Below are 16664 nucleotides of genomic sequence, written 5' to 3'. Positions count from 1 at the left end.
TGACTTGTTATCTGCAGTCTACAGCCGTGCTTTCACTTCTTTATTCCTCGGCTCTTGTATTCCTTCATTCATGGTTAAATGGCCGTGTGGGTTTTTTATGCTGCCTAGTGGTGGGAGGCTTTTTTTTACAAGCTGAAGTCACCACTTGGTGAGCTGCCTCGAGCTGTTCTCAGCATGACTCAGTTGAGGGAGCTGGGAAGGGTTCGTATTTTCCAGCCAGAAACCAAAGCTGCTTTAAATCAGTGAACAAATGGAAACTGTGTTTTGTCATCTTGGCTAAAAGGAACTTATTTGTCTTTTCAGAGGGGAGCGTGTGCATCAAGGCAAACGCACAATCATGCGGGGAATGCATCCAGGTCGCTGAGACGTGTGGATGGTGTACGGATGAAGTGAGTCGGGTCTTTAAATCATCACTGAAGGATTTTATGAGATGAATGATATCTCCATGACCTTGTTGCTCTGTGGGTGTGGCACAGTCGGAGTGTCCTCTGTGGTTCGTGTGGCAGCATTGCTCAATTGTTGAATTGAACAAACACAGCCACCAAACCCATGTGGTCGTCATCATCTTGAACATTATGCAACATTTAATAAACAAAAGAGAATCATTGAACCCAAAAGGCTTGGACGCTCCAGACCAGAGTCATAGTGCCATCTGGTGAAAACCTAGCAAACACAGGTCTCCCACGATGTGTTCAAAGATCAATGGGTGATTTTACTGTTGTCTTTCAGGGTTAGGAATACAGTACTAAAGAGTTAACGCTACAAGAGTCTTCCACTTCTAATCAAAGACGAGTAAACCACAATAACTCCTCTGATTGTAACCATGAGTGCAGCTGCTTTTTGTCTCCCAGCGGAAACTTTGGCTGAATAATAACTTTTAATGAGATGCTGTCTGTACCCAAGGCAAGAGTTCTGGCTAAGGGAGTGATACACTACAGAGTGAATGGACCCCAGGGGTAAAAAAATAGCTGGAGAATATTTTATAAGCTGGCCTGCAAGGAAGTGCATCACATGATGAAGTCTTTAAGGAGTTCTGCCTCGTGCCGTCTGGAGAAGTGAAGCCGGAAACAAGTTGAATGTTTAAATGATGTTGAAGAGCGTATGTGGCGTTTTCTTCATTCTTGTTTGAAACATTCAAACATTATTTATATTATCACAACAAATATTTTCTCAAGACTCTTCCCAAACAGAGTCGGTCTAGACCAGGGGTGTCCAAACTTTTTTCAGAGAGGGCCACATATGATGTTGTCAGAATACCTCAGGGCCAGTGGCTCCTACTGAGACTTAGGAATCCTAATAGTTATACATGAAATATTTATTTAATATTTAGTATCATTATTTTCCTATGGCAGGATCACAATCTAGATTTCATCACACTTCTTTTTCATGTTTTTTTTTAAGACCTTTCTGACCAGCAGACAACATTTAAGAACTATATAATTACTTTCCTGAGTTCTGAACATTTTTGATGCACCAAATTTTGCCTTTTCTGCACAATTTTATAATTTGATCTTGTCTTGTGTCCTCTTTTGTGTCTTCTGAACTTTTAGTGTTCATCAAGAACATTTTCACATCATGATAAAAACATTAATTTGAAAACCTGTCAGCTTTAAGAGTCCTTGTGTTTCTTCTTTATTGCCGTCTTGCAGAATTCCCAGAGCTTTGGTTTTAGACAGGTAGTCCATATGAAGCTTTTTGAGACGTTTCTGGATTGACTTTAGTTTTGTTTGTAGAAATAAACTGTGGTTAATTTCTGTGCTATAAATAACACAATTTAAGATGGAAGCTTGGGGCCATAAATAAATGGACCTTGGGCCGTAATTGGCCCCCGGGCCGTACTTTGGACACCCCTGGTCTAGACCATACTCTATGTTCTATTATTAACAAAGACCCAACATCAAGACAGAATAAGATCCAGTCCCAACTTACAGACAGGACTCAGTCTGATCTCATCTTAATCCACCATGAGCAGAGCACTTTGCAGCATTTAGCAAGTTACAGTGGCAAGGACAAACTTCCTTTTAACAGGCAGAAACCTCCAGCAGGACCAGACTCATGTTAGACACACATCTGCTGAGACCGAGTTGGAGAGAGGGATAGAGGGAGATGAAAAGAGAGAGAGATGATAGTGGTGAGACTGATAGTAGTGGCTGTTGCCTCTGGAGTCTGGAACGTCCACAGCAGCAGGCCAGAGGAACCTACGAGACAAGGGAGCTCAGGGACTCCAGAAAGGTCTATGGTTAGGACAGGGAGAGTTGAAGTAAGTGATGGAGGGTGAGGGGAGAGGGGTGAGAGGATCCCAGTGTGTCAGTGTGTCAGTTCCCCCCTGGCAGTCTAAGCCTATAGCAGCATAACTTAGAGCTTGTCCAAGCCTGATCTAGCTCTAACTATAAGCTTTATCAAAAGGGAAAGTTTGAAGCCTACTCTTAAAAGTAGAGAGGGTGTCTGCCACCCGGACCCTGACTGGTAGATGGTTCCAAAGGAGGGGCCTGATAACTGAAGGTTCTACCTCCTCCCTCTCCCCTAAAAAACACAAGTCAGTCATTCTGAAAAAAACAAGAACTGCCCAGAAACAAGCTTATTATAAATACGGTGATGAACTGCAGTCGTGTAAATGAATGTACCTCTCAGCAGAGAAAAAAGAATTCAACTAAGTCTACACTGAATGTTTGAACCTACTTTTTGTTGTAATTTCTAATGACTTGGTCTCAGCAGATGTGTGTCTAACATGAGTCTGGTCCTGCTGCAGGTTTCTGCCTGTTAAAGGAAGTTTGTCCTTGCCACTGTAACTTGCTAAATGCTGCAAAGTGCTCTGCTCATGGTGGATTAAGATGAGATCAGAGTGAGTCCTGTCTGTAAGATGGGACTGGATCTGATCCTGTCTTGATGTTGGGTCTTTGTTAATAATAGAACCTAGAGTACGGTCTAGACCTGTTTGGAAAGAGTCTTGAGATAACGCTTGAATTGGATTTGGCCCTACTACATTAAAGCTGACGGAGCTTAAGAAACCACAACATGGTGTTTGATGTTCAGGAATCAACAAAGATGTCTGACGGCTAAAAGTGCCCCATAAACTAAACACTACGTGCTCAACCAACCAAAGTTTAGCTATAACTCTAAATAACAATATTTTTTGGTATGCTGATTCTATCATCTTCTCTTTAAACTTTGATTTAATGTTTGATAAGCATCTTTTATTTTTGGTTTTTAAAATGCGTTCTCAATGTTTCCTAATGCACACTGACAGGAAAAGCAGGAAAAAGAGCTTTCTATGCATCACGTGGTTTCGCAGGAATTCGGTCAAAGCTCTATTTTTGTTTTGACTGAGCTCATTGTCTCAACTTTTCCCCCGACTTTGCCTTGTGGGATATCATGTGCATCCAATCTATATTCTTAGCCGGGCTTCCCCGTCATCTCCTGCAGCCTGACACGACGGCCTTAAAGGAAAACAGCAGCATGGACTGATCCCAGATCCTTTATTGATCCAAAGTGATATTTATCTCCAACATTCAGACCTGAAATCACCTTTTGTTAAAGGGGTCAGATGCTTGTGAGAATTTAAGATACGATATTCGTACTCCTGGAACATGTTGGTCAGGACAGCGGGCTACTTTCCCTGTTCCTTTATACTCGGGTGAATTCCTGTACACGTAAGAACATTTCCAGGTGTTTCTGCACAAACCGTACATTGCGTATGGAATTTATCATTCAGCATCACTGATTATGTGGCTCTTACACCCAGCATGATATCTGCAAAAACGCCGTGTTACCTCTTCAGTAATTTGATGTCCTACGTATCTTTTTTGTACCAAAGTTTAAGCCCAAGAAACGATACTCATGAAGTATTCTTGGCATGTTTTATACAAAGTTAATCTCACTAAACTTGCTGTGCTTCTTCCTCAGGACTTCCTCTCCACCGGTGAGTCCAAGTCGGCCCGCTGTGACGATCTGGAGTCCCTGAAGAAGAGAAACTGTGCCGTGACCAAAATCGAGAACCCGCGTGGAAGCATCACCATCAACAAGGACAAGCCCGTCACCAACCGCAAGAAGGACGTGGCAGAGAAACTGAAGCCTGAGCAGATCACTCAGATCCAGCCACAGAAACTCACTCTGACGCTCAGATCTGGTGAATATCCCTTTATCACCTTTAACAAAGAAAGACTACTGAGTCATGAGAGTGATCGTCATGTGCATGATGGGAGATATTTCTTTTGAATCAAGCTCAATCGTCACCAGTGGATTGAGAAAAAAATGGCGTTTCTTTTCAAAATAAATGACAAAAATTAAAGAGAGAGTTGCTTTAAAGTCTAACGTTCTAGAGGTGACATGCTGTACCACTATGATTGTTTGTTGCATTCATCTGCAGCCGAAAAGGAAAAGAAGAAAAGCACCTCGTACCAAAATAAGCTGAATAGTCGGGCAGAGCTGATGTTGAAATGTGGCGTTAGTCATCGAACTCCAGAGCAAAATTAAAGTCTTTCTCCAGCGTGAAATACGTCTCAGAGAAGACCAAGAAATGGACATAATTCTGCAACATCTGCTTTTGAACGTTTATTTTATGTGTCCTTCTTTTTGAAACTTATGATTTGTGAAAAGATTCCAGCTAGTTAAAGAACTTTATAGAGATAATATATTTTATGTTGTAGAGCCCAGTGCATTGGCTGTCACTGTCTCTCAAATGCTGCTAACACCCGTCATTTTATGTCTTCAAGGTGAGCCACAGACTTTTGAGCTGAAATTCAAGCGTGCTGAGGACTACCCCATCGACCTCTACTACCTTATGGACCTCTCCTTCTCCATGAAAGATGATTTGGAAAACGTGAAGAACCTCGGCACCGACCTCATGAGAGAAATGCAGGAGATCACCTCAGATTTCAGGATCGGTGAGGAAACTTCGTCTTCAGATTATAAGTCTGCAGCGTTTGTGATATTTAAACAACCATGAGTGAAATACATTCTCTGGGTTTTAGGTTTCGGCTCCTTTGTGGAGAAGACGGTCATGCCTTACATCAGCACCACGCCAGCCAGGCTCATCAACCCCTGCACAGGGAACCAGAACTGCACCAGCCCCTTTAGCTACAAGAACGTCCTGAAGCTGACGAACAAAGGAGACGAGTTCAACCGTTTGGTCAGCCAGCAGCAGATCTCAGGAAACCTGGACTCTCCAGAGGGGGGGTTTGACGCCATCATGCAGGTGGCAGTCTGTGGGGTAAGAAGAAGTATTTATATAGCGCCAAATCACAACAAATGTTATCCTCAGACTCTTTCCAAACAGGTCTAGACCGTACTCTATGTTCCATCATTAACAAAGAACCAACATCAAGACAGGATAAGATCCAGTCCCATCTTACAGACAGGACTCAGTCTGATCTCATCTTAATCCACCATGAGCAGAGCACTTTGCAGCATTTAGCAAGTTACAGTGGTAAGGACAAACTTCCTTTAACAGGCAGAAACCTCCAGCAGGACCAGACTCATGTTAGACACACATCTGCTGAGACCGAGTTGGAGAGAGGGATAGAGGGAGATGAAGAGAGAGAGAGATGATAGTGGTGAGACTGATAGTGATGGCTGTTGCCACTGGAGTCTGGAACGTCCACAGCAGCAGAGATCCAGAGGAACCTCCGAGACAAGGGAGCTCTGGGACTCCAGAAAGGTCTATGGTTAGTAACTTTAATGGGACAGGAAGAGTTAAAGTAAGAGACAGACAGAGAGAGGGGGGAGACAGGATCCCAGTGTGTCAGTTCCCCCCTGGTAGTCTAAGCCTATAGCAGCATAACTAAGAGCTGGTCCAAGCCTGATCCAGCTCTAACTATAAGCTTTATCAAAAGGGAAAGTTTGAAGCCTACTCTTAAAAGTAGAGAGGGTGTCTGCCACCTGGACCCTGAATGGTATAGGACTCCATAGGAGAGGGGCCTGATAACTGAAGGTTCTACCTCCCATACTACCTTTAGAGACTTTAGGAGTGTTTTGTGTGTTCTAGTTACTGGTAGTGGGTTCTGCCTGCTTGTAGAGCGGTCTCTTATCATGCGGTCTTTTTCCTCATGTCTTCTCAGGAGCAAATCGGATGGAGGAACGTGACTCGTCTATTGGTGTTCTCCACCGATGCTGGTTTCCACTTCGCTGGTGACGGCAAACTGGGCGGCATCGTCCTGCCAAATGATGGGAAGTGTCACCTTGAGAACAACATGTACACCATGAGCCACTACTATGTACGTAGTTTTTCATCCATTGAATACGTTGAATGCATCTAGGGAGAGATGACTGAGCTGTTCTCTCTGCATGTCTTGAGTCTTTCTCTTGATCCACGTGTGACCCAACAGTCTGGGGGTTGAAGTGTCATCTGGATTACTCTTTTATTAATCATGTTTTGGTCTTGTTTCTACTTTACAGGACTACCCCTCTATCGCACATCTGGTTCAGAAACTGAGTGACCACAACATCCAGACCATCTTTGCCGTCACTGAAGAATTCCAGCCTGTGTACAAGGTCAACTTTGTGTTTCCTGTTTTAACTGACATCATAGAACTCAAAACATGGAGTCATTTAACAATTGTTCACCCTGATTTTGACCTTTCACCCTTGTGTCTCTCTCCAGGAGCTGAAAAATCTTATCCCTAAATCAGCTGTGGGCACTCTGTCCTCCAACTCCAGCAACGTCATCAAACTCATTATTGATGCCTACAACGTGAGTCCAGGGACAGTTTTTCAAGCTTTGTGCAACCAGGTTGATGATTTCATTGTTTACACAAAAGCGCTGTGGGTAGAGCCTCTAGTTACCGTCTGTTTCTCTTGTTTTGGTCAGTCTTTGTCCTCTGAGGTCATTCTGGAAAACGGCAGGCTGCCAGAGGGAGTTTCCATCAACTACAAGTCCATCTGTAAGAACGGTGTGGAGAGCACAGGGGAGAACGGCAGGAAGTGCTCCAACATCTCCATCGGAGACGAGGTAGAGAAATGAGACAAACAAGTCATTTTACTTTGTTTACAAACACCTCAGCTCTTGGAAAACCTAGAAAGCACATTTGGAAAACATAGTAAAACTTTACCACCTTGAAGTCCAGTTTCTGGGCTGTGGTCCTGATTAATATCCCACTCTGTGTGGTATAGGTTAATGATTAACTTCACAGCAACAGAATCATTACTGCTAAATCCCATCAGATCCTTGTCCAGTCCGTCTCCAATCCGTCTCAGATCCGTCGTGTTTCCTGATCTGATCGGTTTCTTTTCTAGTCAGTGTGTTAACTTCCACTGGATCCGCTCCGTTGCATTCCAGCTGAGTCTGTGATCCGGCAGGTTGGAACGCAACGGATCAGATACACAAGACTTCTTTTTGCCGGATGCCGGAGCATGACACATCAATCTCAACAGAGCAGATGGAGCAGGACAGGAAGTCAGGCACCAGCGGGTAGGAGACGGACCGGACACAGATCTGGTGGACGTCCCGTGTTGCAGATGCATCACAAGCTTCTCTAATGTAACCCATTTCTTAATAATAGACCATAACGTCTTGACCCTTTGAACTCTCTTTTGGTTTCCAGGTGTCTTTCAAGATTTCCATCGAATCCCAGAAGTGTCCGGCTCACGGCAAGACAGAGACCATTAAGATCAAACCTCTGGGCTTCACAGAAGAGGTGGAGGTCGTTCTGAACTTCATCTGTGACTGTCAGTGTGCCACAGAGGGAGAGCCCAACAGTGAGCAGTGCCATGAGGGCAACGGAACCTTCGAGTGTGGAGCCTGCAAGTGAGTGCTGAGCGAAAAAACAATTACATCTGTCACTGCAGCTGAACTGTGAACCATGTAGCCTCAAAGCTGTGAGGGTTTCTAGTTTCCGAGCAAAAGTGTTCCTCTACAGCAGATGAAGAGAAATCACCTTTCATAGACACCAAAATTAAATGAAACTAAGAAGTAAAAACGTTTCTACTTAAACCCATCCAGAAACTCTCACACACTGATTCCCAGCAGTGTTCTTGACGGGCCCTTCATTTACATGTTGTCTTGTTATTTATTCTGCTGCTCAAATGTTTGACGGTTGTGCACATTCTTACCAAAAAGGTGAATCTCCTGTTTCCCGTGTTAGGTGCAACGATGGACGAATCGGACGTCAATGTGAGTGCAGCAAAGACGAAGTGCGGACAGAGGACCTGGACGCTAACTGCAGAAAAGACAACGGTACAGATATCTGCAGCAACAACGGGGACTGTGTCTGCGGCACATGTGAATGTAAGAAGCGGGACAACCCTGCAGAGATCTACAGCGGCAAGTACTGCGAGTGTGACAACTTCAACTGTGACCGCTCCAACAACAAGCTCTGTGGAGGTGAGCATCATGACGTTATTTAAAAGACTGACGCTGTGTTTACAAACAGACTGCGTTGGTAACACATCTGTGCTTCACCAGGACACGGACGCTGTGAGTGCAGGAAGTGCATCTGTGATGCTAACTACACAGGCAGCGCCTGCGACTGCTCCCTGGAGACCTCCACCTGTCTCGCTAAGAACGGACAGATCTGTAACGGCCGGGGAACTTGTGAATGTGGAATCTGCAAATGTACCAACCCCAAATTCCAGGGCCCAACCTGCGAGATCTGCCCCACCTGCCCTGGTGTCTGCGCAGAGCACAAGTGAGTGTCAAGCTTTCATCCTCGGCTGAAGACTTTTAAATTCAGGAATTGAAACAGAGAAAGTACAGATGGATGAATGTCTGGTCGTCTCCTGTGAATTCAAAGGGTAGATTGTGCAAATCAGGCCAGTGACATATGGAGAAAAAAAAAAGTAAATGCACAACAAAAAGGAATGCCATTCATCACAGATGACACCATAGAAGCAGACGGACAGGCAGGTATCATTATGAGCAACACAACAGTTAGCCTGTTAGCATGGAAGAGACTCAGCTGGCGCTGTTTTAGATGGTGCTATATTTCATCACAGATGGATTCACTGAATCAACACGTGAGAGGAGATAAGTGCGAGTAGCAAAGACGTTTCAACACGGCTTTAAAATCCTTTTGAACTCAAAAAGCCGTGGCAGAGATCGGACGGTGTTTTGGTTTAAACAGCGACCCTGTTAACTGGAGACTCTCAGCCGGATGCATCCCTCATAAACGTCTTTAGACGATCATTAAATATCTGATGAGGATATTTTGAATTCTTAATAAAAACTAAACTAGTTTGCATTCCCAGGAACTCCCTCTGTGTTTCAACAGCTGTGTAAACTCCACAAACACTGACACGTTCAGCTGAAGGTCTCCAGTTTACAGGGTCACTTTTAAAACCATAACACCGGGAGAGACGCATTTGCGATGGGCTGAGAGAAGACTACTGTTACAAGCTGCTAAATCAAGAGAATCACAGCTTCTTCTTTTGAAAAGTACACACACATACAAAAAAGATAGAACAAATTAAAACACTGCGGTTAATCTACCAATCAACGTTCAGCATTGCAGGCCCTGCCCCCTGAAAGTCCTGGGACCTTTGAAAAGTACTACCCTCCAAGCAGGGGCTTTTTAGGGAAGGTTATCTACCCCTGAACTAAATTTAGACCCTGGGTCCTCTGGTCGAAAAACGCCTATGTATTTAGTGTTTCTCCACCACATTTTCCTCCCTGTGAGACTGCTGAAAGCCTCATTGTTGGGACAGAATATTATCAGTTAATACAATGGATTTCATATCATGACAAATCTAAAAGCTCCAACAGTAGTAGAGACTTTACTTTTGGTATCAAAGTGTGGCGTATATGAACCCTGTGTCCATGTTTTCACAGAGATTGCGTTCAGTGCCGAGGGTTCGACGAGGGCGACAAGAAGGACACGTGCGAGCGGGACTGCAACTACTTCGACCTGATCAAGGTGAAGGACCGCAAACAGCTGCCTCAGCCCACAGACCAGAGCTTCCCACTGACTCACTGCAAAGAGCGAGACGCCAACGACTGCTGGTTTTACTACACCTACGCCATCAGGAACGACACCAAGGAGGTGTATTTGTTGGAGACACTGGGTATGACTGGACCTTCTGTTGATTGCATAGTGACAACTAAACCAGCTGTATCTAAAAGATCTTAGCATAAAGGTATCTTCTTGAGTGTTTTATCATCAGTGGTGAACTTGTGACTTACTGTGCACCCGTAAAATGCAAAGAAGGATCACGGCCAAATTCCACCATATCCATGTCCAGTCCGTCTCCGATCCGTCACAGCACCGGATCTGATAGGTTTCTATTCTAGTCAATGTGTTAACTCTCACTGGATCCGCTCTGTTGCGTTGCGGCTGCGTCTCTGATCCGGCAGGTCAGAGCCCTCCAGATCAGATACATGCCTTTTATTGATAGGACAGCTGTAGAGAGACAGGAAATGTCGGGAGTGGAGTGGGGGAAGACATGCAGGAAATGGACGTGGCCGGGTATCGAACCGTTGACCTCTGCGACGAGGATGTGGGGCGTTTAGATCGCTAGGCCACCGGTGCCCCAGGATGAGTTTTTTAAAGTGACTTTTTTAATATTTTTATTTCAAATCTATTTTGAAAGTTTTTAAATAACCAGCAGAACATTGCATCATTTGTTCTATCATTACTCGTCATCTTTAACATTTGCTTTACAAACTTTGTTTTTTGACTTCTTCCTCTCGTCTTATTTTCTTTGTTGCAGAGTGCACTACAGGACCTGACATCATCCCCATCGTGGCAGGAGTGGTAGCGGGCATCGTGCTGATCGGCCTCGCTCTGCTGCTCATCTGGAAACTGCTCATGATCATCCACGACCGCCGAGAGTTCGCCAAGTTTGAGAAGGAGAAGATGAACGCCAAGTGGGACACGGTGAGTCAATCACACTATAACACCAGAGGCAAGATGTATTGGGAACGTAACTCAGGGAGCAAATATTTAAGTGTTGCTCATGAGCATTTCTAGCTCTTAAAAAATGCAGGAAAGCACACCAGAGGGAGAGAGAGAGATTTGATCAGATCTCCCGGGGGCAGAGCTCCAGTTTTTCAGCCCCTCACTCTGTCCTCGATCAACCTCAGCTCAGGTTTGTTTAGTCCTTATTCTCTGAGGGAGCGTCCTCCCCCTCAGCTGGCAGTGCTGCCTCTCGCTGTCCACATGGAACAACTGCACGACCATAAAAGGCAACGAATCAGAGAAAGAGGAGGGCTGCTGGAAAGATCCTCTGCTGCTGCAAACTGTGGAAGTCACACCAGCAGTGTTTACGGCCTGATGGCAGGAAACAAACAATCACCGCAAGTGGTGTTTGGAGGAGCGGAGCTGGACATGTGTTACTTTATTATTCAGAAGAAGAGAGCAGATATGTTGGAGAGGTTTTCTTTGTCTGTTTCTTATCTTCAGTCAATTATTTAGAATAAAAACAGAAGTATAATTATCCCACAGATTATTACATGAATCAGAGTTTCCCTTGAACGCATACCTCCCTTAAAATTCCAACTTTCCCCCACTTCTTCTGTTTTTCATCCTCTCTCTTTTCCTCCTGTATGTTAGCAAGGGAACCCCATTTACAAGAGTCCCATAAACCGGTTCCAGAATCCAGGCTATGGAAGTAAAGACACTGCTCATTAGGTCAAAGTTTGTACAATCTGTGGGCCGTGTAACCCTGCCTGAGCTTTCTGTGCAGTGTTCAAACTAAACAGACTTTATGGAGGGCTGCAGTGAGAGGAAGGTCTGGTGACTGCATGTTGTGAGAACAGCATGTTTACACAGAAGGAGTGGATGGTCACTGAAGTTGCTGTTTTAAGCAACAATCAAGCTTTCAACTGTAAGAGGAAATATCAGAGTAGGAAAGAATAAGCTTCATTGTGGCATAATTAGAGGCACAGCTGACTTCACTGACAGGCGGGCACACAGTAGCCGTTAGCGAGGAGGCTAAAGGCGCCTGTCGTCAGGTCGACCAAGAGTAAGGTTGAGCCAGCTTTCCCACCGACGATAGGCTGAAAAACTCTGCTTTTCAGCACACCTCTAAGCTACAACTCTCAGGAAGCAGAGAAGAATTTGTAACTATAACTAAAGTTAAGACACCAGGCTCAGTTCAGCCCTGTGATTATGGGGATCTTGCTACCGTTGCAGGCGAGGGTGACAACATTTAACTGTTTAGTCGACTAAGAACCCACATCCATAGTTGTTAGCTTTTCTCTCTAACTTCTATACACATGAAGATAGGAATGTCCTGATCCCTATCTCTGCTATCTGATCGGAACCGATCTGGACGTTTTTAATAGATCAGTGATCAGCATTTGAGCCGATCATTTCATCCGATCATCTACGTCTGCTGTCACGGAACACAATCTGCAGCTGAAAGCTAACCAGAGTGTCATTGAGCGTTCTGAGTTTAACCGTGTCTTCATAATGAGAAAAATAATAAATGGGACATTGATTTAGAACTAACATGAGCACTGCCAGACACATGACAGAAAAAGATCTGCTCTACGCACCTTAAACCAAACACAGGACAGTCTGCTACATTGGCATTAGCATCCTCCTGGATAGCAGCAGCTGGCGTTCTCTATACCGGTATGTCGCTCTGTAGCTCGTGGTATACACACGGGCGTGTTTCAATCTCGCTGTCACTCCCAATGTTTACGTCTCTCAGCCGGATGTTGCCGTTCTGAATCACACTCTGTCTCGTGAGAGCTGCGTTCAGAGCAGCTTCAGATTTAAGCGTAGTGTAATGAAGCACATCAGTTTCTTTGTCTCATACAGCAGAGCTTGTAAAACAGATTATGAGCTTCACATCAATACTAGCTGGATTAAATTAGATGGAATAAACATAAGACATATTTTAGTTATTTCTTTAATTGCTTATTTTTGTTACAGGAAAAAAAAACAGTGTGCAGCTCAACCCTCTTATCTCTTGTGCAGCTATTATCTAGGCAAACACAAGTGTCAGATCTGAAGTCGGTATTGGCAAATATTCAATATTAAAAAATCTGATCGGGATCGGGGGCCAAAAAAGCTGATCGGGACATTCCTACCAGAGGATGATCTTCCTCTGTTAAGCTTTGTATCAAAGTTGTGTTATTGTGACATGAACAAGTTTTGAAGTTTGACACGTGCTGTGCTTTGTTGGATTGATCAGCTAAGGTCACAACTGTTGTTCTCACTCTCCTCGCTCTCTCTTCCTCAGGGTGAGAATCCGATCTACAAGAGTGCCGTGACCACCGTCGTCAATCCAAAGTATGAAGGCAAATGATTGAGCTGTGCCTTCTCTGTGACAACACTGTATGGAAAGAACATGGGCCAGGGTGGAGGGAGGGAGGAAGGGAGGGGTGGGTTTTTTAATGCTCTCACTGTTTGTTTGTTTGTTTGTTGTTGTAGTCACCAAATGATAGCAAAGCATTTTGCCACTATTTCATTTTGTTTTTACTAACTTGTTTTTATTTTCTATGCATCATCTGAATTGTGTACAGTCTGTATAAACGTGGGGTCATTGTATTATTTTTTTTTTTGCCTGTGCTGAGCTTGAGAGAATGTGTTGAACTGATTTGTAGTTTTTCTGCCATATGACTGGCATGGTAACGAAAGCCTAGCTGTGCCTTTTTAAAAAAAACAAAAGAAACATCAAGCCATCAGTGTTTTGTCGAGGAGTGAATTGGAAGTTGATAACGGGCAAGAAAAGAAGAGTTCTTTTCCAAATGAGCACGTACACAACGATGAGTGGGCGGTGACAGGAGCAAAGGTCTCATTCAGTCTCTATTCATTTGGACAGAGTCGATATCGCTCTGTGTAAATGCTTCTTTGGACTGAAACTCTTAAAATGTAGCGCCAGGTGTGGTAGCATTGAAATGTGTACAGTATGTTCTGGTTTCTGTGTTAAGCCATATATGTATTCACTGAGCAGGATGTAAGGCGTAAGTATGTTTTTGTTTTTATCTAATCCATCTGAACAATCATTTGATATCTTTTTGTGTAGAAAAGATGTTTTCCTGGGCTGCCTTTTGAAAGGACACCAGTGTACAGTAGTGTTACTGTGTGAGTCCAGGGTTTACTTGCTTAATTTAAAGCCAACTCAGGTCCTTAATTCTTCACAGCAATGCCAAATACACAAAAACCTGCCTTATTGCTAGCTTAATTAGCTTTTATTGAAATGCCTTGTTTTATTTGTAGGATATGAACTGGGGAAGGGTCCAACTTTTTCTACATGTCAGTAATTCCACCGTGTATGGTGCTTCGATCAAGCGTTTTTTATGAAGAAAAAAAAAACTGGTAATAGTGTCGATGTTAAGTTAGAAACATCAGCAGCAAGAGGTCGCTCTTCAAATCTCTTGAATTTGAAAGAAAAGGTTACAGCTGTCATCATTGTTTCTAAGTGCCTTTTTTATTTCAACACATCCACATTTGCAATTCTGTATTTCTGAAATTATTTATTAAATAAACCTTGAAAACAATTTACCCCAATATTGCTAGAAAACTGTTGTGTATTAACTGGCTCTTGAATGTTTCTCCTGATTGGTGTGCTGAGTGTCCCTCCATGGTTACGTATTCATGTGTATATGTCAACAAATCTCAAACAAATGCCTTTCGATCATTAGAGCTGCAGCTTTCTTTGTTAGGGTTACGGCTGGGTTATACTTTGTCGCCCCTACGCAGCGGGGGCTGACGTGGACGTGAGCACTACAGACTTCTGCGTTGATGTGTTCGTGTCGCGCAGCAATACTCCCCCGAAACGCTTCAGGGCAGTTTTGTCTCTGAGATAGTCTGGTTGTCGGTTTTTGGTCCCGCTACGATCTCTGTTGTCTTTTCCACAGAGCATACTTTGTTAATTTACAGCTGATACAAGTTGCTGTTAATCATACAGCAAGGATTAAAGGGAATAATCGAGAGGAGGAGATGAAGTACACGGCCGATGTGCAGGGCTTCCGGAAGTGCTGTAAATGCGTGGAATACAAAGCTGCCAAGTGGACCAATCACAGGGCTTGCGGTCCACGTCGATTCGATGCGTTGTTGTTACATTTAGGAGAAGGTGCATGTCAGCTACGTGCGTAGTCTTACGTCGTAGGCTCTGCCGTCGATTCGACGCAGAAGTGTTAGCTAATCCTAAAGCCTGATTAACATCTCTGAAGGACGCAAAGCTTGGAAGGTCTTTGTGTCTATTCATCTTTTAAAGCTGCTGTTGGTAGTCGTGATATAAACATCAGTTCGGAGAGAGATTTTGAATGTCAGCACTACCCCTCTATGCTCCTGTAACCCCGCCCAAAAAAGATTGTTGCCCGTTCTATGAGGAAGTAGTGGCTTCCCAGCTAATCAGGGCTACGTAGTGGGGCCTCCAGTCGACCAATCAGGACAGAGGTTTGAAGATTAGCTATGATTGGTCCGTGATAACGAGAACGAGGGGAATAATAACATTGCTTTATACATAGGCATTGGAAAACACAGATTTTGCGATAGTCTCAAATTACTTCACTTACCGATGAGTACCGATTGGTATTATGACCTTTTCTCCAAACCCAGCAGAAAAAAAGTCACGTTTTTGACACCATTCCTACCAACAGCAGCTTTAATTTATAACAATAATACGCAGGAATACAACTGCTGCATAACACTTATATTATAGTTGTTGAAGTAAATAGTGAAGACAGAGTCAAAGCTATTGATTTGTTTGAATGCACTTGCATACTTCGGCCACCCTTGTCCGGGCCACCCCAGTCAAAAAAGTCTGTCCACGCCCCTGCTGCCAAGCTGTGGGGCAAATATACAACATTAGATGTGCTCTTCGACGTCTACAGTGTTTAGACTTGAAAGGAATGAGCTCAACCACAATTTACTTGAAGTTGTGCCAAACAATGTCGAATATTAAGCACATTTTCATCTTGTTTTCTTGTGATTTGCACGCCCATTTTCGTCGTTTGGCAGGCATTATTTTACACAAAGAGACCGCAGTTGGCGGCTAAGTGAGCGGGGATTTGGTTAAATGTGTATTTTGGGTTTAAAATGTTAATAATGTTGTGTTATTGTACGATTTAAATGTCAAAAACTAGCTAAAAAAGGCTGACGGCTTCATCGTGACATTATCAGCCAATCACGTTGCGTTCCATCCCTGTGGAGCGTGACGCGACGAGCCCAAGTCTCCTCACAGCTGATTGGTTGCCGCGGCCGTCCAATCAGAGGCCGTGTTTTACAGCAAAGTTGTTAACCCCCAACAGTAGCACTTTGGTGTCCACCTCTCTAGTTTCAGGCTGCTTTACATCGACAGGAAAACAGACTTTTCATCGACCCAGAATCGCTCTTTGACGAGGGGGAAATACACCCTTCACCGGCTGGTTCTGACAGGAGAACATCTCATCGTGTTCGTTAAAGCTGAACAGCACTTAGAAGAAGTCTCTGAGGCTAACGTTATGTCAGTTGGATCCTCTCTTGCTAGCTGCGTCGTGTTGACTGATGTTTTTATAACTTCTGACCTGCAGAAATGTTCTTCATGTGTGTGTAAACCACGGATCACTGCTGACTCATCGACCCGGTGAGTATTCTCCTGGAATGATATTAAGTTGTATCGACGGTCGCCTTAAAAAAGGCCCACCGTGAACACTGTTTCTGGCATCAGATGATTTCATACACGCAATCAAATTCCTGGCTGGTCAGCTGGATGCACTTCAGCTCTAAAACACTCACTTTGACAGCTGCTGACGAAACAAGCTGTGCTATCGATCCACTCACCAAAAGGGGATTATTTTA

General features: G+C 44.0%; 2 protein-coding genes across 2 annotated transcripts in view; both read left to right on the top strand.

Annotated features, from left to right (window-relative positions):
- The window catches only part of LOC117826528 (integrin beta-1-like), a 34569-nt gene extending 20179 nt beyond the window's left edge, over positions 1-14390 (top strand). The window contains exons 3-16 of the mRNA XM_034702642.1: positions 304-389; positions 3904-4126; positions 4713-4883; positions 4971-5209; positions 6057-6212; positions 6394-6489; positions 6599-6688; positions 6806-6946; positions 7539-7741; positions 8079-8317; positions 8399-8621; positions 9761-9993; positions 10639-10805; positions 13120-14390. Coding sequence (XP_034558533.1) covers positions 304-389; positions 3904-4126; positions 4713-4883; positions 4971-5209; positions 6057-6212; positions 6394-6489; positions 6599-6688; positions 6806-6946; positions 7539-7741; positions 8079-8317; positions 8399-8621; positions 9761-9993; positions 10639-10805; positions 13120-13185 — 2333 coding nt within the window. The 3' untranslated portion in view covers positions 13186-14390. The remainder of the gene's footprint in view (positions 1-303; positions 390-3903; positions 4127-4712; positions 4884-4970; positions 5210-6056; positions 6213-6393; positions 6490-6598; positions 6689-6805; positions 6947-7538; positions 7742-8078; positions 8318-8398; positions 8622-9760; positions 9994-10638; positions 10806-13119) is intronic.
- Positions 14391-16108: 1718 nt separating this feature from the next.
- The window catches only part of LOC117826320 (enhancer of polycomb homolog 1-like), a 38371-nt gene continuing 37815 nt past the window's right edge, over positions 16109-16664 (top strand). The window contains exon 1 of the mRNA XM_034702288.1: positions 16109-16449. The gene's annotated coding sequence lies outside the window, so the exon portion shown is untranslated. The remainder of the gene's footprint in view (positions 16450-16664) is intronic.

This window comes from Notolabrus celidotus, chromosome 15 (assembly GCF_009762535.1).
Source record: "Notolabrus celidotus isolate fNotCel1 chromosome 15, fNotCel1.pri, whole genome shotgun sequence".
NCBI classification, from domain to species: Eukaryota; Metazoa; Chordata; class Actinopteri; order Labriformes; family Labridae; genus Notolabrus; species Notolabrus celidotus.
Note: the sequence above shows the minus strand (reverse complement) of the source record. Positions and strands in the feature narration are given on the sequence as shown.